At 41.8% G+C, this 23,618-nt stretch overlaps 1 protein-coding gene across 1 annotated transcript in view; it reads left to right on the plus strand.

Moving 5' to 3' along the window:
* Positions 1 to 23,618, plus strand: part of CPM (carboxypeptidase M) — a 75,250-nt gene that overhangs the window by 22,183 nt on the left and 29,449 nt on the right. Inside the window, exon 3 of the mRNA XM_010841556.1 lies at positions 20,925 to 21,022. Coding sequence (XP_010839858.1) covers positions 20,925 to 21,022 — 98 coding nt within the window. The remainder of the gene's footprint in view (positions 1 to 20,924; positions 21,023 to 23,618) is intronic.

Raw genomic sequence — 23,618 nt, forward strand, 5'->3', positions numbered from 1 at the left:
CGCTGGACTGGAAGAAGCACAAGGTGGAGTCAAGATCGCTGGGAGAAATCTCAATAACCTCAGATATGCAGATGACACCACCCTTATGGCAGAAAGTGAAGAGGAACTAAAAAGCCTCTTGATGAACGTGAAAGAGGAGAGTGAAAAAGTTGGCTTAAAGCTCAACATTCAGAAAACTAAGATCATGGCATCTGGCCCCATCACTTCATGGCAGATAGATGGGGAAACAGTGTCAGACTTTATTTTTGGGGGCTCCAAAATCACTGCAGATGGTGACCGCAGCCATGAAATTAAAAGACGTTTACTTCTTGAAAGTAATGACCAACCTAGATAGCATATTGAAAAGCAGAGACATTACTTTGCCAACAAAGGTCCGTCTAGTCAAGGCTATGTTTTTTCCTGTGGTCATATATGGATGTGAGAGTTGGACTGTGAAGAAAGCTGAGTGCCGAAGAATTGATGCTTTTAAACTGTGGTGCTGGAGAAGACTCTTGAGAGTCCCTTGGACTGCAAGGAGATCCAACCACTCCATCCTAAAGGAGATCTTTCCTGGGTGTTCATTGGAAGGACTGATGCTGAAGCTGAAACTCCAGTACTTTGGCCACTTCATGCGAAGAGTTTACTCATTGGAAAAGACTCTGATGCTGGGAGGGATTGGGGGCAGGAGGAAAAGGGGACGACAGAGGATGAGATGGCTGGATGGCATCACTGACTCGATGGACATGAGTTTGGGTGAACTCCAGGAGTTGGTGATGGACAGGGAGGCCTGACGTGCTGTGATTCATGGGGTCACAAAGAGTTGGACATGACTGAGTGACTGGACTGATACCTTTTTAGAGGTTTAGAATCATATTTAACAATGATGTAGTAATCTTCTGAAAAGACTCACCCGTATTTCTCTTTATCACTGATATTCAGCAGATGAGAGCTTTCTATCCTGTTGTTGTTTGGTCGCTCAGTCATGTCCAGCTCTTTGCGACCCCATAGACTGCAGCACGCCAGGCTTCCCTGTCCTTCACCGTCTCCCAGAGCTTGCTCAAACTCATGTCCATCGAGTCAGTGATGCCATCCAACCGTCTCATCTCCGTCATCTCTTTCTCCTCCTGCCTTCAATCTTTCCCAGCATCAGAGTCTTTTCTAATGAGTCAGTTCTTCACATCAAGTGGCCAAAGTATTGGAGCTTCAGCTTTAGCATCAGTCATTCCAGTCAATATTCAGGATTGATTTCCTTTAGGATTGACTGGTTTGATCTTTCTGTAGTCCAAGGGACTCTCAAGGGTCTTCTCCAGCACCTAGTTCAAAAGCATCACTTCTTTGTCACTCAGCTTTCTTTCTGATCCAACTCTCACATCCATACATGGCTACTGGGAAAAACCATAGTTTTGACTATACGGACCTTTATTGCAAAGTGATGTGTCTACTTTTTAATATACTGCCTATCCTGCAGAGGATCACATGTGCACAAAGAATGTATAAGGATGTATATTTACAGCATTTATTTTATTTACTTATTTATTTTAGGAAACAATACAGGTTTACTGTATAGCACATGGAATTATGTTCAATATCTTGTAATAAACATAATGGAAAAGAATCAGAAAAAAAAGAATACATATAACCAAATCACACCTGAAGTTAACACAATATTGTAAATCAACTGGATTTCAAATATATATATATATATATGTATATCGGTATCAATAGGTCCCCAAAATAAATTTTAATGGCAGTGATAAACCTAAACCCTTTAGAGAGGATTTTTAAGTGTTTGAATAAAGATATAGGCTCAAGTCTATGATTTCCAGCTTGGTTTTCCAAATATTTACCATGTATTTTGGCTCCAGTTGATTAACATTAGCATTTATTTATAATAAAAAAAAGATACAGTCATTTAATTAATGCTATTGAACTGTGTACTTGAAATGGTTAAAATGGCAAATTTTATGTTTTATCACAGTTTTTAAAAATTAATAGTATAATATTCCAAAACCATTGAATTATATACTTTAAGTGGGTGAATTGTGTAGTATGCGAATTATACTTGATAAAGCTGTTCAAGAACAACTATATATTCATCAACAGGGAATTGATTAGGTCATGCTATACCCAGTCAATGAAACATTCCACAACCTTTATAAAAGAATGAGTTAGATTTTTTTCTTTTGACATGGGAAGATTTCAGAATATATATGAAGGAAAAGATGTCATATCCAAACCTTTTTCTATGCATTTATGTAGAGAGCATCATATGCACATGTCTACAGTTTTGTTTTATGGGTATTGCTTTGTTAATATTCTTATGCAGCTTGCCTTTTTCACTTATGTGTATGGGGGCATGGGGCAGGCATGGATTGGTACCTGTAGTAATACCTCATTGTTTTAAACTACTCCATACTATTCGTGGTTTGATTTTACCATAGCCTATTCAGTTACTTCCATGTTGATGAGTATTTAGGTCACTTAACAACTTTCAGTTATCTCAGACAGTTCTGTGATTGATACCCTTTGAACGAGCACATGAGCTCAATAATTTCCTGAGGGTTGGCATTGTTAGATGAAAAGGTATGTGCATTCTTGTACTTGGTAGATGCAGATGCCCTTCAGTAGGATGTCTACTGGGCTTCCCTGGTGGCTCAGTGGTAAAGAATCTGCCTGCCAATGCAGAAGTTGCGGGTGAGATCCCCTGAAGAAGAAAATGGCAACCTAGTCCAGTAGTCTTGCCTGGAAAATCCCATGGACAGAGGAACCTGGTGGACTACAGTCACGGGGTTGCAAAAAGAGCTGGACATGACTTAATGACTAAACAACAAGAATGTATATTTACACTTCCAGCACCACACAAGTGTGTACATTTCCCCACCTCGTAACCAACACTGAAATTTTTTTCCAATCCAATGGGCAAAATATGTCTCCTTTAAAATTGTGTTTTCATGATTGAAACTTAAAAGGAGCATGTTTTCACATTTTACTTCACATTAAATAAACATCAGGGTACTGCCCCAGATGCTGGAGACAGCAGTGAACAAATTTCTGCTCCTGTGGAATTTACATTCAAAGTTTATTGGCCATTTTTATTTTCTCATGCCTAATGCCTATTTTTCTACTTATGTGTAGGCCTTCTTAGGTATTTAGGGTAGTCTTTGTTACATGTGTGGCAAATATTTTCACCCATTCTGTGGCTTGTCTTTAAATGTTATTTTCAACATCTTTTGCCTTATAGAAGTTTTAAATTTTTATGAAGTCATATTCATCAATCTTTTTCTTTATGCTTTTTTATTTTATGTCTCATTTTAAAAGGCCTTCTTTACCCCCAAGGTCATAAATGTATTCTATACTTTTTCTAGTACTTTGTAGTTTTAGTTTTTACATTTAGCACCTGAATCCATCTGGAATCTATTTTGGTGAATGAAGTGGTGTGTGGATGGATTTCACATCCTACAGTATATATTTTTAAATGTTCAATTTTTTAAAAAGTATGCATGATTTTTGTAAGCAGAAAGAGTAATGATGATTTTGAAAACACACTTATAAGTGGACTCCGGAGGAGGAAACGTAAAGTGATGGGAAAAGAGGGCTGTGGCCTGTGGAGTGGATTTGGGTCATAATGAACCTAGATATGGACAGAAAGAAGAGCTCTGGCTGACCTTGTGTCCTGGGAGCTACAGCGACTCAGGAAATACATGAGTCATCTCAAATAAACACTATGTCAACTTCAGAATACAAGAATAAGAAAACAAGCCGGAGTGAATCAGAGATGGGATTCTTTGGTGTTTCTAGTAGTAATATAATAGAATTTATCAATTCATCATCTGGGACAAAAATGAGTTTGGGATAGTCTCCTATTTAAAAATAATCCAACACTACATGAATGATTCACTTCATTCCCATTAGTTCTGACTACCAGTGGTTAGTAAAAGTGGTATATTGATTAACACTCTTTTAGATATAAGAAAGCAAAAGTGGCAGAAATAAGGTAACAAATGAACAAAATTCAGGTAGATGATTCTTTAAAGGGGGGGAGGGGTGGAGTGTGATCTAGTCTGGGCTAAGCCACGCAAAGCCACTTTGGTACCCTTCTTCCTTTGGCATTAGATCCATTTGAGCCTTTAGTGTCTGTGTTACACTGAGTTTAAAAATACTAATCCATTTATCAAACATGTATGTTGATTGGTATGTGCAAGGCTCTGTTTAAGTGCTTTTCAAATATTAGCTCACTTACCCCTCATAACAACCCCATGAGATACAGAAATAAGCCTTATTTTACACATGAGAAAACAGGCTCCAGAGCTGAGGAGGAGCCTGGCATCACATAGGAAGTCACAGAATCCCAGTCTGGACCTATGTGGTCTGGCTCCAGGTACACATAAGTGCTCTGTGGCACATCCACGCAGGGCTGGTGTGCTGCATTCTGAAGGAAATGGTTCTCAATATGGTTTGCATCATAGGACGAGATACTACACAGCCCTGAGAAGGAGTTACATTTACATACAACACTATGAGTAAATCCGCAGTTGGAAATGGATAGTGCCTGGGAGCAGGCACAAGCATGCTTCTACATGCTGGCTGGACATCTGTGTGTTCAGTTTATAAAATCCACAGCGAGCTGTAAAATGTATAGTTTCCTGTATGTGTACTGTATTTTACTGAAAAGGTTGTTTTTTTTTTTTTTTTTAATGATGTATATTATAGTCAGCTGAGGAATTAGGAAAAATGCAAACTCCTGAACTCATATCTAGAGGTTCCCAATCTGGATGGGGCCCACAAGCTTGCAGTTTTAACAAATACCCCAGATAACACTGCTGCAGGAAACCCGGAGACCTGCTCATAAGAAACACAGTGATGCTACCGACCTACTTAACCCTGGCCAGCAGCAAGACTATGCAAGATGAGCAGAAGAATTATTCATGGGACCTCCCTGGTGATCCAGTAGTTAACACTCTGTACTTCCACTGCAGGGGCACAGGTTTGATCCCTGGTTGGGGAACTAAAATCTTACATGCCACAAGGCATTGGCAAAAAAAAATTTTTTTGGAGAATGATTGAACTCACGCTATAGGATATAGCGTAGATAGAGATGTATCTTAATGACTTTAGAGTCACAAAAATGCAGAAACACTGTATAACATGCCCACAACAAGGTTTCTCTGAATCATTTTCATGCTGGAATGAGAGGTATCTTAAATTCCTCCTGCATGTTAATGGAAAGAGAGTAAACTCCAAGCCTGGCTCTTTTCTACTCAAGTTTATCTCCATTAGATAGAAGTCCTTTGTACACAACCATCACCATTCACATCCTCCACTGCCTCTTCTTCCCCTTCTATCCAAATGCACATGCCATGGTTAAAACTGTTGTGCCCAGCTTCCCTGGTGGGCCTCTCTCATACCATTTCATGCCCACTTACATGTGGGTTAAGTGGGGAGGGCAGTTTGAAGAGCACGAAGTCACTGGCCTTCAAGAGTGCACCTGATTCTGAAGGATGGTTGGGCACATCTCAAGGTGTTGCCCTATTAGTAACTCTGTGGCCCAGCTTGCTGGCTTATTGAGCAATGAGAAACCCTGGCAAATCTTGTTGCCCATCCTTGAAGAATCTGCCTCATCTGTACAGCCCAATTATTTGACTGAGAGTACTGAAGTGAATTAGGTGACAGCTTGAATAAGGGCCCTGTCTCCAAATGTGTTAAACTCAACTGAAGTAAACACAGGCACGCTGTCAGAGGGGATGAAGGCCAGCCACCATGTGCAGCAGATGATAAGTGTGGAGCCGGCCCTGTCCTAGGAGATGTGAGATGCACCAGGGCTACACCGACCCGTTGTAGGAAAGTGGCTAATATAGTCAAAAAAGGGGTTTCTGGAATGGCTTCTTGCAACTATTGGGACTTTTCACTGAGATTCTTGTGTCAGAGACCCTGAAAAAGAGGGTGCCTTTCAAGAGACCGGATGTGCATCATACACTTACGTGCTTGATCATAGCTTTTGGACATGGCATCTGGCCCACTCTCTCTTGAGAATAGTTTGCCAGTGAGCCACGTGCTATGTGAGCAAGCCACCTCATATCATTGTGAAATTAGAAAGGCATAATTGTTCATTAAATACATATAAACTAACAAAAATCAAGATAAGATGTCCTTTAGTGGGTGAGTAACATTTGGTGGCTGATTAACAGCTGCATTTCCTCTTGCTTCTTTAGAAATGGGCATTGCTCAACCCACATTTTAAGGTAGAAGCTGACCTGAGATGCAAGATAATTATACAGTCTGAAGCAGAAAAGTTGGCTCTGGGAGATTTTCTGACCTTGAAGTGTTCAGTGGCAGCAATCCATGTAATCTTGGATCTGCTCCGGCAGACAGCTCAGGGCTTGAACATACGGTGTTGTTTCCTTGGACATATTGAGCCAAAGCTGCAGCTATAGGTACAAGGTGGCATTGTTAAAGCTATGATCTTCAGCTTAAGATTTTTGATCAGTCAGTTGTACATGCACAGCCAGAAAAACTGTTGGGAAGCTTCAGTTCAGTTCAGTCCAGTCACTTAGTCATGTCTGACTCTTTGCAACCCCATGAATCACAGCACGCCAGGCCTCCCTGTCCATCACCAACTCCCGGAGTTCACTCAGACTCACATCCATCGAGTCAGTGATGCCATCCAGCCATCTTATCCTCTGTCGTCCCCTTTTCCTCCTGCCCCCAATCCTTCCCAGCATCAGAGTCTTTTCCAATGAGTCAAGTCTTCACATGAGGTGGCCAAAGTACTGGAGTTTCAGCTTTAGCATCATTCCTTCCAAAGAAATCCCAGGGCTGATCTCCTTCAGAATGGAGTGGTTGGATCTCCTTGCAGTCCAAGGGACTCTCAAAGTCTTCTCCAGCACCACAGTTCAAAAGCATCAATTCTTTGGCGCTCAGCTTTCTTCACAGTCCAACTCTCACATCCATACATGACCACTGGAAAAACCATAGCCTTGACTAGACTGACCTTTGTTTGCAAAGTAATGTCTCTGCTTTTGAATATGCTATCTAGGTTGGTCATAACTTTCCTTCCAAGGAGTAAGCATCTTTTAATTTCATGGCTGCAGTCACCATCTGCAGTGATTTTGGAGACCAAAAAAATAAAGTCTTGACACTGTTTCCACTGTTTCCCCATCTATTTCCCATGAAGTGATGGGACCAGATGCCATGATCTTCGTTTTCTGAATGTTGAGCTTTAAAACAACTTTTTCACTCTCCTCTTTCACTTTCATCAAGAGGCTTTTGAGTTCCTCTTCACTTTCTGCCATAAGGGTGGTGTCATCTGCATATTTGAGGTTATTGATATTTCTCCTGGCAATCTTGATTCCAGCTTGTGCTTCTTCCAGCCCAGTGTTTCTCATGATGTACTCTGCATATAAGTTAAATAAACAGGGTGACAATATACAACCTTGATGTACTCCTTTTCCTATTTGGAACCAGTCTGTTGTTCCGTGTCCAGTTCTAACTGTTGCTTCCTGAGCAACTTCCAAAGTAAATGATCATTTCTTTGTCCATCTGGACATAGGTCTACTTTGCAGATAACATTGACCTGAAGGGTAAGAAGGGTCTCAAAACCTCTTCTAGGCACAAAAGCACATTACATTCCCAAAGCTTCTTAATTAATGAGTCTAATGCCATTATTGGAGAAGTGACTTACTGAGAATTGCTTTTGTTGGGAGGGGAGAGTGATGTGGGAGATGAAGCTGTAGGTTTATTTTGGGAGTCAAATGCCTCAGGATTCAGGAGTTAGATGCCTCAAGTTCTTTGTCCCAAGAAAGAGAAACAACTATTGCATCTAAAGTGGTAAGAGAGGAAGTTCTACTTTATGTTGAAGGAGCGGTGTGGAACAAACATTAATCTTAGAGTAAAACAAAAAGCCAATTTGACTCCAAGCTGTCAGGGCCTATTCTTTCAACTGTAAAATGAGGGTACTGCTTGCCTTACATATCTCATGGGGTTTTTGCTAAGGATTAAGTGATAAGATGACATGTGAAAGTATGTGAAACACTTTGGAAATTATGTAAAATATCAGGATTTTAAGCAGATATGGTTTCCTGAAATCTTTGAATTCTTCCTCAGATACCTTGATTATGACATCATTTAAATATGCTACTCCCTCTGTAATCCTAATAATCAAATTCTCAGTGCAATACTAGAAAAGCCCCAAATCAATAGAAATTCCTACTAGAGCAGCTCACCTTCTAATGCCCCTCAGTGAGTGACAGTTGTCCATGGGTCTGCTGAAAGCGTCATTGCTGACTCTTGTAAGCTTGAGAAATCCATTGATAATTTCTGAAGCTTGGGTGTTGCAAAGATGTGAATGCCAAAGCAGTGATTCTTGTGGTTTTGTTTTGAAGTAAATATTTATATTTGTACTGACTTTGCAATGAATTTAACATGCTGCTTTGTTACAGAAGTTAATTAGCACCAGTTCATGGCTTAAATGATGTAGAACTATAATGTTAAATATGCTCACATTCTTCTTGGCTATATCAAAAATAAACAGAAACAGGGACTTGCCTGGTTGTCTAGTGGTTAAGACTCCATGCTGCCCATGCAGGGGGCATAGGTTCAGTCCTTGGTTGGGGAACTAAGATCCCACGTACCATGCAGCATGGCCAAAAGATAGGAAAAAAATAAATCTCATACTCACCACTCTTGAAAGAGGTTGAGTGATTATCATGTAGCTTCTTAAGTTTGTTGACAACAAATTTATGCTGTGATTTTGTCAAAGGATAAATGAAAGGACCCTTGAAAGCCAGAAACTTTCCAAGTTCACGTCCACAGGCTCTTTCTCATCCTTGCCTTCTCAGCAGCCAGAGCCTGTCCCTGCCTCCCCTCCGCTTCCTCACTTGTAGCAGTCTTACTGCTCTGTTCTACCCAAAGTCCGAACAGGAGTGGTGACCAAATTCAGGCAGAGAGAAAAATTCAGCCATCTACATCTTTTTTTCCCCTGATCCAAAGCCCAATCCTGAGGAAGACATGAAACTCACGATTAATGCTCCCCACCATCCAAGCTTCTTATTCTATGTTAATCACTTGACCTTTGCTAAGTTAATGACTTGGTGACCAGAAAACTCAGTGATCACATAAATTATGTGATTTAAAAATACTTCTTTAATTTTTTTCTGGTTGTAATAGAAATTTAAAAACATCCTTTAGTTCACATTCATATTTTCATCGAGATGATTTTTCTTTCTCAATATATATGGAGATTTAATAAGCTATTTTGGGCTCTTCCCTCATAGTCCAGAGGCTAAGACTCTGAGCTCACAATGCAGGGGGTCCAAGTTTGACCCCCAGTCAGAGAACTATATGCCACAAGTCACAACTAAGAGTTTGCATACTACAGCTAAGACCCAGTGCAGCCAAATAAATTAAAAAAAAAAAAAAGCTATTGTGCCTTGGTTTTGGATAGTTTACATAGTAACTTCTTAACCCCCTTTCTAGTATAGTTTTGTGTTTTCTTCAGAAAGAGGCAACCTGTGAATTTCTCACCTTGGGGCCTCCATCCCCCACCTACCCCCAACCATGACTTCACCTTTCAGGTGAATAACTCTGACCTCTTCTGAGCCTGCATCTCACTTTGCAAACTACGGAAACCAGTGAATCAGGCTATGATTTTTTTTTTTTTTACCATTATCTTCGACAAATCCTGTCCCCTCCAGCTTTTATTTTGAAATGTTTCAAACCTATAGAAAGATTGCAGAAATATTAAATATTCAGTTTTCATTTATATATGTACCAGCTGTTAATATTTTGCTACATTTGCTTTCTCTCTCTCATGAGCTCTATCTATGGGTTTCAGTGAACTATTAGAAATGGTAAATAGCGTGCTTACTTACAAACATCTAAGCATACACCATCTAAATATGACTTCTTAACCACAGCACGCCATTATTGAGTTAAGAAAATAATTACTCAATGAACAATATCAAAGTTCTCCAATGGCCCCAAGAATGCCTCTTATAACATTTTTTTCCCTTAGAATCCAATCAAAAATTGGAAACACACTGCCTATCGTGTTGTATCTCTAGTCTTGTAATCTGGGCCAGTCCCCCTGCCTTTTGTTGACATTGACCATCTTCTCCCATTGGACCAGTTTTTTGTCACTGACTGATTCCTAATGAACCAGTTCTTTGTCGACAAGCACTGGGGTTGCCCGCCTACAGTGATGAGTTGGCGTCTCTCCACGGCAGGACCAGACTGGGAATCTTAACATGATTTCCAGCCTCCATCTCCTGGAGACTATTAAAATCTGAGTGATGGCTTCAATCACTTTGGCAACAGACCACGTAAGAACACGTTGTGAAAGATGCATTTACGGTTCAGCACAGCTGGCCAAGGCAACCTGCTTCCTCACTTTCCTTATGGCAGTGCTGCTTCCAGGCTCAGCACCAGCCTCAGGCATTTTGCTCTGGGAGTTCTGAATGAGGTTCAGTTCTTGGGCTTAAGTAAATTCACCTGATGTCTGGTGGTATGAACATTCGTGACAGTTTTCATGCTGTCACCATCAGTTTTGAAGGACATGTTTTCTGAAGGCAGCCTGTTCATTCTGTGAATCCACACTTCAGTTTTTTAAAAAACTGTAGCTGATTTTGGTCTACCTGAACTGATCTGCACATTTTCTGAAAGACACATTTTGGGGGCATGATGGGTCTGTCCATATGTTAGGGACACTGTTTACAGTTGAAATTTTTCTTTCATTGCTCTGACGCTGCATCATCTCCTAGGGCTTGTGGTGGTGGTGTAGTCACTAAGCCGTGTCTGAGTCTTTACAACCCCATGGACTGTAGCCCACAAGGCTACCCATGGGATCCTCCAGGCAAGAATACTGGAGTAGGTTGCCCTTTCCTTCTCCAGGAGATGTTCCTGACTCAGGGATCAAACCCAAGTCTTCTGCATTGCAGGTGGATTCTTTACTGACTGAACCACCAGGGAAGTCCATAGGGCCGGTAGTAACATCCATCAGTTCAACTCAGGGCCTTCAAACAAACATGTGCTCATCGTGTTTCTGCCACTGTTTATAAAGTTTGTGAGGATTAAATGAGATAGAAATCCCATGTGGTATAGGTACCATCAATCCTATAACATAAAAACTAAATCCACTCAACAAGATTAAGCAATTTACCCAATACCATATGGGTAGTAAGTGTCAAAGCTGGGGGGTTTAAACGCTGGCAATTTGATTCTAAAACCTGCACAAGGCATCGTTACATAAGGTGCCACGAGAGGGACATTGCATATCTGTCAAGAGCTCTCAGATGCTATTTGGAGGTATATGTTGTACAGAATTTCATATATGAAATTCTGGTTTAGATGTACTTAACTAAATTATTGACCCAACTGTGAAACTTAAATCTCAGAATGGTAAAACCAGTGAGAATTTGTGGGAGTTTGTTCATCCCACAAAAGCACCAATAGTCCTACTTTTAGGTCAAGTTTAGACCTTAAAGGAGCCTTATTTTGGCAACTCCGGGGCTTCTCCCATTGTTAGAAGATCAGCATATTTCTGTCTGAACCCTGGCTTCCTTTACTTTGAAATGAAAGCCTTTTAGGTACAAATGCAACAAGTAGGATGACTGAGAGACAAGGCCTTTGTTCTTCTAAGCAGCTTATGAGAAAACTAGTAAAGAAATTGCCATTATTCCTTGCCACTGAAGGATGAGTTCTTATGGTAGCAATAAATAGGCAATTAGGATAAGCAGGCCTCCAACGAACTGGGGTTTGAGGGAGGGAGCATGGAGGAAGGGCTCAAATGGATCTGAATTGACCTCATTGTAAAACACAGCTGTGTGACACCCCCAGGAATGGATAAGAAGTAAAGCCACCAACTGGGAAGAAAGAACCAAAACACTAACAAGGAACCAGAATGCCCCTGGAAAACCTTAAAAGAGAACCCACCAACGGACAATAAACATAGAGCCAGCTATAATGATTGACCTTTTAAAATAGCGTTTTTAAAAAATCTCAAGTACTTGTTTGTACTTTAAGATGATATTTAATTTGGCTGTTAAAACTGAGCCATTCTTCAAAACGAAGATTTGATTTTGTTTGACCTCTCCCCTAAGGCACCAAAAGCGGAAGTTCGCAGCTTTTTATAGTATGAGGCCTCTAGAGATTTTCACTTTGGGGATTTAAAACAAGTTTCCTGTCTCTCTATGAAAAAAGACTAGAAGGGAACATAAAAAAAATTAGGGCGGCTGGGACATGAGAATTATGGCTAGCTTTTAAAACTTAATTTTTAAAAAAAAAATCTCTTATAGCTTAAAAATTAAAAATTTTTAGAGGAAGTGCAACAGATTTATCAGCTTCTGACCTGGGAATCGAGTGGGAGGAATAGAGAAGGTAGAGTTGAAAGAGGAGGAAGGCAGAGGAATTTCCTGCCATCTTCTTGTTTGGGTTGATGGTTGGTGATTAATGAGACAAACACTCAGCTTCTCTGGGAATCGTGACTAGTCTTAAATCAAAAAAAAGGAAGAAAGGAAAATGTCTTCCAATTCAGTACATCTTCAGGTTTTTCCTTTTCTCTTCTCAATTGAAAAAGATAATGTCCCCAAGCAATCAGAAGAATTTCTGATTTAGAAATTGAAACCCCCAAACTTCCCTACTGACTTGTTCAGGAAGCAGTAACATGAAACTAACATCTCCATTTCTCAGGTGTGGTTTCACAGCATTAGTGCCATGGGGACAAATAAGTCAGCAAATGGAATCCCATGTCCCCATGATGACCGAAGAATCTAATCGGAAGCCAGATATTTTGTTTGGACCTCAGCAGTCTCTTGTATGGAAATATCCCCAAGAAGGTCTGAAAACCCTGGGATTGATCTAGAAATTTGGAGCTTTTTCAGAGCCCACCCCAGTAGTTCTTTGTAGACTAGCTGTAAGCCTTTTCTTCGGTCCTGGACCCTGGCTCCAGCTGAACTTATTTGATCATTTTTCCAGCCATCCATTCATTTAGCAAGCATTTATTGGCCACCTACTACATCTGTGCCAGGCATGACACCAGCTCCCACAAGCACAGAGGTGCACAGTCCCATGCCTGCAGGAAAACCGGTGGTTTTAGTGTTAGGAGAGGGGTTGCAGAAGCATGTGGGAGGCATTCAAAAGACAGTGCAACTCAGGCGGGTAAAATATGGGATCAAGGAAGAAGGCTAAGAAAGGTGATGGATGGGAGGGGGCTTTCGGTTGAGCCTTGGAAAGGCAAGAGGAAGCCGGCCACTTTGATCAGGTAGATAGAGGACTATCCATGCGGGAGCAAGAGCGTATATTTATAGGCATCAAGGCTGATGGTAGCTCCCATTAGAATCACACATGATTAAATTAAGACTGCCTGGAGCCCAGTGTAAGGAATTGTGGTAGAAGGCTAGAGGCAGCAAGGCCACAGTCCATGAGAGGCCACTTGCCGTGCTGAGGAGCTTGGATTGTACTTTGATGTCATGGGGGAAAAAGGGACCAAAACTCGGGGTCCTAGCATTCTAGCTAGAATAGAACTGCCAGAGGCAAGAGGCAGCCCAGTCCCATGGCTGCTTCCAGGCGGAGCAGGGCACTTGCTCTTGTCACAGTAGCAGAAGGACCTCTAGGTCGCCCAATTTCTTTCTGCGCCACTGAACCCCTTCTTGACAAGTTCCTCTGTTCAGGAGCAATATCAGGAATTCTGAGCCCACTACACAGTAAATGGCATTAAAGCTCCAGGACGTCATGTGGCTGACTGGGGATTGGAATCATTGCATCTTACCAAGGATGGGTTCACAGCTTTGCATGTACAGAATCAGACAGACGGGGCATTCACATGGGCTGGCCAGACTTCTCAACTCAATGCAGAAGCCCCAGTGACTGCTGGGCCATTTGCCATGTTGGAAGAGTGTGTGTGTGAATTTTTTTTTTGTCCCAGAAAAGATCTGAGTAGAGCAGTTGAGTTTTGTCCATGTCCTTCCTCCTCTTGCTACTCCACCTACCCTACTTTTTCAGCCTAGTCAGCTTAGCAGACAAACCTCTGAAGTAGGTCTGTCTCAAGATTCCAGAGCTTTGGGGCAGAGCCACTGAGGCTTACCAGTAATCCTTGAATAGAGAACAGTCTGGGGACAAGCTGGTGTACACTAGTTTGCAGACCAGTCTGAAATTTGCACACTAAAGCAAGGAGATGATAGCTTTAACTTCTCAGACCATCCTCATAGGGTCCTTGAAAGCCCTCCTCCCATTTCCAGTTCTCCAGAGGGGATAAAGGAAAATCTCAACACCAGAAATGGCACCTGGCAATTTATGGGCACAGGTTCACGTTTCTTTGATCCTTTCTGTCCCTTAGGTGACTGGAACAGTGCAGCATAGTGGTTAAGAACAGAGCAGGCTCTGAATAGGCCTTCCAGCTCCGTCCTTGGTTACTATGGCTCTCAAGCTTTATGTATATTCTTAATTGAAGGATAATTGCTTTACAACGTTGTTGTAGGGCAGAAACCAACACAATACCAATCAGCCATAATTATACGTTTATCTCCTCCCTCCCCTCTCCATCCCACCCCTCTAGGTTGTTATGGACTGCCAGGCCGGGCTCCCTGTGTCATATAGCAGCTTCCCACTAGCTGTTTTACACCTGATAGCGTAAATACGTCAATGCTACTTTCTCTATTACGTCCTACCCTCTCTGTTCCCCACCGTGTCCACAAGTCTGATCTCTGTGTCTGTGGTTCTCAGACTTTAGCGAGCATGAGGATGCCCTGGGGAGCTCATTAAGACACAGACTGCAGGTCGTCACCCCCACGGTCTCTGTACTTAGGGGTGGAGTCTGTACTTAGGGGTGGAGTCTGAGAACCTGCATTTCTAACAAGTTCCCAGAGGATGTGATGATACTGGTCTTGGGACCACACGTGAGAACCATGGCCTTGTGAGCTTCCCTAGGATAGCGCCTCCACCTGTGTGAAAGGATAATCTTTTACCTACTGCTTATGGTCATCAGGGCCAAGTGAATATATATCAAATGCTCTGAACTGTGAGGCATGCTACCGTGCAAACACAGCCATGCTGGAGACGTTGTCCCTGTTTTGTTTGCAGTTGTTTGTGTTGTTTGTCATAAGCCACTTAGCAGGAACTTCCTCTTCCACTTCCAGGCCCGAGGTCACGGAGACTACATGTTTAACCCGACCAAAGTTATGTGCTATTTTTCAGGTCCTCTGGGACATTATTTGAGGCCGGGCTGCCTTTGTGTGTGTAGTAATGGGAATGAGCATAAGTGAGATTGAAGGTTTGGTGTTGGAGTGTTGGCTTCTTTTTTAGGGAAGACAGGAGGAACTCGCCAGCTTCACGTCACTCTTGCCAGTAGAGCTGTTGGTCCCACTTATGTATGAAGACACAAACTCAGGCATCAAGCAAGGTCCCCTGAGCTTTGACTTAGGTCAAAGGGTAATTTTAAGGACACAAAGAGAAATATTCTAGTCTGGGAAACAACTGATCTATCACCCTGGAGGCTGGCGCCTCATGGGTTGGACCTTGCGCATCACCAGCCTTGTCATCACTGCAGGTCTGCTCCTGGGACCAGGCCACCCACACAGGGATTCCACTTCTCTCTGGATTCCACTTCTCTCTGGGTGCTCTCTTGAGCACCAGGTGTGCTCAAGAGCTCTGAAATGCTCAGCCACTTTCTCTCCACTGCTTAGAGTGTTCTGTTTCCTTGCCTTGCGGATCTTTGTGAAGCTTTTTGAATGGTAACACTTTTCTGGTCCTACAAGCAGACCCAGTTAGGTGCCCCGTTGGGCACCATGTCACATCCCTGGGCTTGGAGTCAAGCCCGGAGAGGGTTCCTGGACACAGATACTGACAGTTTTACTTAGGGATTGTTATATCAACACCTGGTATGGACCGTCCCTGTAGGGCAGCCGTAAGTTCAGGTGTATTGCTATGGCTCAGTGGTCATAGACGGGTGGCATGCTGGAACTTGTTCCAGGGACAAATTATGGCAGTGTGATGCTGAAAGAGCTGCTGGGGAACTATGCGCCCAGAGTGGGATTGGCCCTGACCTACCTATTACTTGCAGGAAGAGCCTGGAGTCATCAGAAGAACACAGATACTGGAATCAGACAGACCTGGGTTTGACTCCTGGTTCTACCACTTATATCAATGAATTGTGGGTATCACCCACCACACAGAGGTGTTGTAAAGATCAAGTATTATAAAGTGTAAAGATCAGGTATTATAAAGCTCAGCATACAGTATATGAACTTAATAAACAATAAGATTTAGTGTTTTATTTTTAAAAACTAGAAAGATGGAAAAGTGAAAGCAAAGTCTTGGTTTTATAACCCTATCACTTAGCCCATTTTTACTGACAGTGTGCTATTTTCAGTTCTTATAGGGACTCATCAATTATTTCATTTAAGGCTTTATATGCTTTGGAGCTGTTTTGTTCCATGGTATTTTGTTAGTGAATAGTCTATTTTACATGGTTGTAATTATATAATTTTGTACTCTGATTTCTTTGCCATGGTAAAATATTTTACATTAAAAATTCTGTACATAATTTAAGTGGACATGCTGTAATTTACATAAATTACTTATATTTGGACACCTAACCATGGAGCATTGTTGAATGAATGATACTACATTTGTGTAATACAATATCAAACAGCCATTTTATTATTTTTTTAATTTAAATTTATTTATTTTGGACACTGTGGGAGAGGGAGAGGGTGGGATGATTTGGGAGAATGGCACTGAAACATGTTTAATATCATATAAGAAACAAATCGCCAGTCCAGGTTTGATGCAGGATACAGGATGCTTGGGGCTGGTGTACTGGGATGACCCAGAGGGATGGTACGGGGAGGGAGGTGGGAGCAGGGTTCAGGATGAGGAACATGTGTATACCCGTGGCGGATTCATGTTGATGTATGTCAAACAGCCATTTTAAAAGGTGTAGTCAAAGTATATTTGTTCATATAGAAACATGTTCATGATTGTATGTAAAATGAGATGATTTTACCGCCCAAATCTATCTGGACATTCACTGCCTCAATCTGAGCAGCTTTCAAACTTTAATGGGCCTCAGAATCACCAAAGGAGCCTGTTAAGTGCAGGTTGGGGACCCTCCCCCTGGAGTGTGATTTGGGAGATGGGGCTCAGGGATTGGCGCTTTTCCAAGGATCCAGTGATTCTGGTAGGGGAATAACACTCCTTCAGTTTCTCCCTGTTGACACTGTACTTCGTTTTTCAAGCTTCTCCTCCTACTTTCTCCTGAATGCCTAGAGTGTTCTGTTTCCTTGCCTTGCGAATCTTTGTGAAGCCTTTTGAATGGTAACACTTTTCTGGTCCTACAAGCAAACCCAGTTAGGTGCCCAGTTGGGCACCATGTCACATCCCTGGGCTTGGAGTCAAGCCTGGAGAAGGTTCCTGGACACAGATACTGACAATTTTACTTTGTAGTGGAGAGAAAGTGGCTGAGCATTTCAGAGCTCTTGAGCACACCTGGTGCTCGAGTTCAAAGTTCAAAGTAGGTGCTCAAAGTTCAAAGCAGGAACTTGGAGGGATAAAGGCAGCCTGTCCAACCTTGATAGAAAAAAAAAAAATCTTGTTTGAATTAGCCTCACCTTGGCAATCAGGCTGTGAAAAGTCAATAGTCTGTCCTTTGTGCATTTACTCTAGTCTAAGCCAGAGATAACCCGTGTTTATTAGAGAGGCGGGTTAAAAACTTTCAAGAGGCTTAGCTTTCCAAAAGCATTGGGTGAATATCTTCAGGTTTATGGGTTGTTTTCATCCTCAGGCTTGGTGCCATGGAGGGTTATTCAAGGTAAGTTTCTCATTTTGCTGTTCACTTAGGAGCCATTCATGCTGAAATTGAGATTGAGTTACTACCAATATTTTTTCATTTAGATTTTATTGGTTTGATTTCCCAACTTCCTTGAACCAAAGTACACACACACACACACATTTTTTTTTTAGGCTGCGCTGGGTCCTTGTCACTGCATGTGGTTTTCTCCCGTCGCGGTGTGTGGGCTTCTCGTTGCCCCGGCTTCCCTTGTTGCGGAGCAGCAGCTCTAGGGCAAGTGGCCTTCAGTAATTTTTGGCACACGGGTTTTAGGGTGCAGGCTTAGTTGTGGCGCTACGTGCTTGGTTGCTCTGCAGCATGTGGAATCTTCCCAAACCAGGGATCAAACCGGTGTTCTCTGCATTGCAAGGCGGATTCTTAACCTCTGGACCACCAGGGAAGCCCTCAAATAATATTGAATACCTATGTCAAGTCAGGTTTTTCTTGTCTTACACTATCCTTTATATTACAGGTCAGCTTTGCAAATCCAGAGTTAGAAAACAATTGAGAAACCTTGTGTCGAGGTGATGGGCTTCCCTGGTGGTTCAATGGTAAAGAACCCACCTGCCAATGCAGGAGACATGAGCTTGATCCCTGGGTTGGAAAGATTCCTTACAGAAGGAAATGGCAACCCACTCCAGTATTCTTGCCTGGGAAATCCCATGGACAGAGGAGCCCGATGGGGTATAGTCCATGGGGTAGCAAAAGAGTCGGACACAACTTGGCAGCTGTAAACAACAACGTCAAGATGATACTGAATTTTTTTCCTTGCTTGTGAGGGGACCAGACCATCAGTTCAGTTCAGTCGCTCAGTCGTGTCCGACTCTTTGTGACCCCATGAATTGCAGCACGCCAGGCCTCCCTGTCCATCACCAACTCCCGGAGTTCACTCAGACTCACGTCCATCAAGTCAGTGATGCCATCCAGCCATCTCATCCTCTGTTGTCCCCTTCTCCGCCTGCCCCCAATCCCTCCCAGCATCAGAGTCTTTTCCAATGAGTCAACTCTTCGCATGAAGTGGCCAAAGTATTGGAGTTTCAGCTTTAGCATCATTCCTTCCAAAGAAATCCCAGGGCTGATCTCCTTTAGAATGGACTGGTTGGATCTCCTTGCAAAGACCAGACCATATTCTATACAAATCTGTGGTTATTCTAGCCTTGAAAGCATTAATAGCTACAGAAAAGAATCCCCCAGAAGGAAACCTAAAGAGCCAAGTTTAATAGAAAAAAGCTCTTATTTGCTTCACATGAAAAATGGTAACATGCTAAATTTGAAGCCCTAGGTGATCTGAGAATTGGTAATATGGGGGAATCAAAGATTCTGGTTAATAAAGTGGTTCTGGTGGGAAACCACCAAATGGATTGTACTGATACTTGTCCACATGGCTAACTTGGAGTGACCGTTCAGAACCCTGGTCAGAAGTCAGCTCTAAAACCCTATGTCTGTAAAGTTTTATGTGATCCCACTCCTTGGAAAAGTTTCTTCCTTTATTCTACAGTCACACCAGTACCTTATACACACTCTGTGATCATATATGTCACAGTCCAGTGTAATGATGTTCTTGCATGCTGTTCTTCTCTAGATCAGAGACTCACTGGGTGTAGAGAGCATAACTATCTATAGGATTAAATGCATGAACATAATAGTACTAAATAAATGGATGTGAATGAATGACCTGAGTAGTCTGCACTGAACAAGTGGCATCAGTCAGATAAACTTGCCCTTTGGGGATGTTTTTTGACAATTTCTGCAATTACTAAATTTAAAGCATTACCCTGTCAAGATGAATCGTCCTACGATTGTTATAATAAATTAAGAATTAATGGTGGAAAAAACAAGTCCAGTATCTGCTTCTCCCTGAGTTCTTTATGGTAAGAGAGTATTCCCCCACCTATGGGATCCCCAGATTAAAGGAACTACACTAGAAATTCTGCAGAAATGGGCTCCACATTAGCCCACAGACTGCTGTTAAATTCCTTTCCTGGCTTCTTGAATTCCACAGAAGGTTTAGCTATTACAGATATGTGAACTTTGTATCTAGGTGCTAGATATCAAATATACATTTCCCCAATCTCTAGTTTTAAAGTGTATTAAAAAAAAAAAAAGAATGTGATTTTAGAATTGAAAGAAACCTCTTCATTTTGCTGATTAGGACACCAAGCTTCTTGAGTGACAGGCTGTTTTCATTAGTATTAAGAGCTCTAGAATTGAGTCATATAGGCCAGAATTCAGGTCTTGGTTCTGGGGCTCAAATCACAGCCTCTTACTAGCTGTGTGATCATAAGCAGTTTATTTAATATTTCTTGAAGGTCAGTGTTTTCATTTTGTAAAGTCTGGTTAAAAATCTATCTCACTGGCTCAGGACAAGGGAATGCCTGAGTTAATATGAACCAAAGATGCAGTGGTAACATCTGCCCAGAGCGAATCTTCAATGATGTTTAGTCTCTGTCCAAATCTCACCATCTGGCAGAGTTAGGACTTAGAAGTTTTCCTTGAGGCATTGTCAGCATTGTTTGTGGTTCCCAGCTTACACGACAGGACTTGGTGCTCATCAAGGACACTCACTGCTGAGAGGCTTTGTTACATGATCATTTGAATACAACAAGACTCAGGATTTGCTGTAAAAACAGTCTCCCTTCTGAGTTTCATGTTTTCTTGCTGTTGGTTTTTTCACATTCCTTGCACTGAGAGTTATGGCTCCCTCCCAGTCAACTATCAATTATTATTTCCGTGTTATTGTGTGAATTAGCAAGATCACTTCTATAAGGCACCAGGACCTCAGAGCATGCTTTTTGGAAAAACAATTTTGGAAAAATCAGATCTATGTAACCTACTAAGTCTACTAAACATTTTGGAAGAATAAGATCTATGTAACCTACTAAGCCTTCAATTTTTAAAAGTCACATTCTAGAATAAGAAGTTAAATATTTCTGCTGATTGAAAGGATTTTGGCTTGGCAGTAAATTAAAAGCGTTCCAGGCACAGAGGTGTTAGTTGCATGAACTGAGATGGTCATGAAACATTTATCAGGTGGAAGAAGTAGCATCATTGTTCACTATTCTCATTCTGCCAGAGTTCATTCATCATTTCAAAAGGCTACTCATTTTTCTGTACTTTCTCCCCCATAAAGGCAGAAACCTGTGGGTTCTCGTCGTGGGACGCTCTCCAAAGGAACACAGGATCGGGATTCCGGAATTCAAGTACGTGGCAAATATGCATGGAGATGAGGTATGTATGTGGTTTGAACGTGTATCTGACGTGTCACCAAAGGACCTTCCCTCGAGTCTCTTGCACTCTGTGTAAATGCAGAGGAAGCAGCCGACATTGCAGCAAAGACTGGAAGGGTCTTCCTGTAAGGCCTTCTGAGAGACTGAAGGAGCCATGATCCCAAACCATCAGCCGCTGGGTTGCTTACCCAGGGCCCTGTGCGGGTAACGGGAGCTCGTTTCTTGTTTGGGGGCTGGAAGAACGTTCAGGACTGCCCAAGTCCCTGAACGCCTCCTCGGTTGGTTTTCCCCACCTCCTGCTCAGCATCGAGGTGACTCAGCAGAAGAGTGATGTATTTGAACTAAGAAGGTCCCAACTGGCGACCCAGCCTCCTCCTCGCTGGCTTTTTGAATGCTTTTGTCACTTTCTCTTAATCCAAAACTTAGCATTTTTGATGCTTAAGTTTAGACCATCAAGCTTAGGGCTCTGTCATCCCCACCATTCCACAAACCCTGAGATGCCATCATAACATTTTGCTCTTTTCCAGCTTATCAGAGATCAACTCTATTTTGTTTCATTTATGTTATTTATCTTATAATTTGCAAAATAGCCTTTTACGACTCCTGGCTGCCCAACCATTCTAGCCAGGCATTTGAAGATGTTCCCCAAAATTTCTCACCTTACTTCCTCAGAGTATGTTTTTATATGTATACTTATATATATATATATTTTAGTATATACTTTTATATATGTATTTTATGTACAATAAAATATATTTTAGTATATATTTATACATACTTTTCGATGTATATTTTAGTATATACCTCCTCAGCTTTCATATATTTGAGAATATGAGAGCTGCAGGATTTTCTGTTTCCCAGGACCCCACACAACTGGGCGATCCAGTGGAAGGGAAAGATAGTCTCCAGTCTTGACAGTAAAGAAAATTGACACAGGATCTGTGTCACACCTTATCAAACACACTTTAGGGAATGTCAGAGAAAATGCATAATCCTGTGAGTACAACCTGCTGACTTGTTACAACACTTCCAGATCTGCAATAGTGTGGCAGCACCCACTGCTCAAATGCTGCACTTCCTGTTCCGACTCAACCCTCCCCAGACCCAGGCTTTATAGGAACAGGCTCCACCCTGCATGACACATGCGCAACTCTGCCTTTCCTGTCCAGACACGCTGCTCAACCGTCCTGACCAGCGAGGGGACTTCTTGTCACTGGAGCTCAAATGCAAACGTTTGCCTCTGAGAAAGTGGCTTGGCTTGTCTTTGAATCTGATTTATGGGTGGGTGGAAGTTACTTTTTTGAGCATAATAGGCTGTGCTCAAAAAGGCTTGATATTGCTGGGAGTCTGATCAAAGTTGTTGGTTTTTTTTTTTCTGTGTCATAGTGGGTTTTTTTTATTTTTTTTAATTAATTTTATTTTATTTTTAAACCTTACATAATTGTATTAGTTTTGCCAAATATCAAAATGAATCCACCACAGGTATACATGTGTTCCCCATCCTGAACCCTCCTCCCTCCTCCCTCCCCATACCATCCCTCTAGGTGGTCCCAGTGCACCAGCCCCAAGCATCCAGCATCGTGCATTGAACCTGGACTGGCATCTCGTTTCATACATGACATTTCACATGTTTCAATGCTATTCTCCCAAATCTTCCCACCCTCTCCCTCTCCCACAGAGTCCATAAGACTGTTCTATACATCAGTATCTCTTTTGCTGTCTCGTATACAGGGTTATCGTTACCATCTTTCTAAATTCCATATATATGCGTTAGTATACTGTATTGGTGTTTTTCCTTCTGGCTTACTTCACTCTGTATAATAGGCTCCAGTTTCATCCACCTCATTAGAACTGATTCAAATGTATTCTTTTTAATGGCTGAGTAATACTCCATTGTGTATATGTACCACAGCTTTCTTATCCATTCATCTGCTGATGGACATCTAGGTTGCTTCCATGTCCAAAGCCACAGTTATCAAGACAGTATGGTACTGGCACAAAGACAGAAATATAGATCAATGGAACAAAATAGAAAGCCCAGAGATAAATCCACGCACATATGGACACCTTATCTTTGACAAAGGAGGCAAGAATATACAATGGATTAAAGACAATCTCTTTAACAAGTGGTGCTGGGAAATCTGGTCAACCACTTGTAAAAGAATGAAACTAGAACACTTTCTAACACCATATACAAAAATAAACTCAAAATGGATTAAAGATCTCAACGTAAGACCAGAAACTATAAAACTCCTAGAGGAGAACATAGGCAAAACACTCTCTGACATACATCACAGCAGGATCCTCTATGACCCACCTCCCAGAATATTGGATGGGCCAAAGATCTAAATAGACATTTCTCCAAAGAAGACATACAGATGGCTAACAAACACATGAAAAGATGCTCAACATCACTCATTATCAGAAAAATGCAAAGTTGTTTTTAATAAAACAACTATTCATGATAGATAGCAGCCCAGACTTCCTTTCCCTTTTGCTATCTGGTCAATTGATCGGGTCCCATGGAACCCATTTTTAATAAGAGACATGTGGCCCTCAATTGACTCCAGTAGCTTATTTATTGAATTCCTAGCATT

The sequence above is a fragment of the Bison bison genome, unplaced genomic scaffold (assembly GCF_000754665.1).
Source record: "Bison bison bison isolate TAMUID 2011002044 unplaced genomic scaffold, Bison_UMD1.0 scf7180017864163, whole genome shotgun sequence".
Classification (NCBI taxonomy): domain Eukaryota; kingdom Metazoa; phylum Chordata; class Mammalia; order Artiodactyla; family Bovidae; genus Bison; species Bison bison.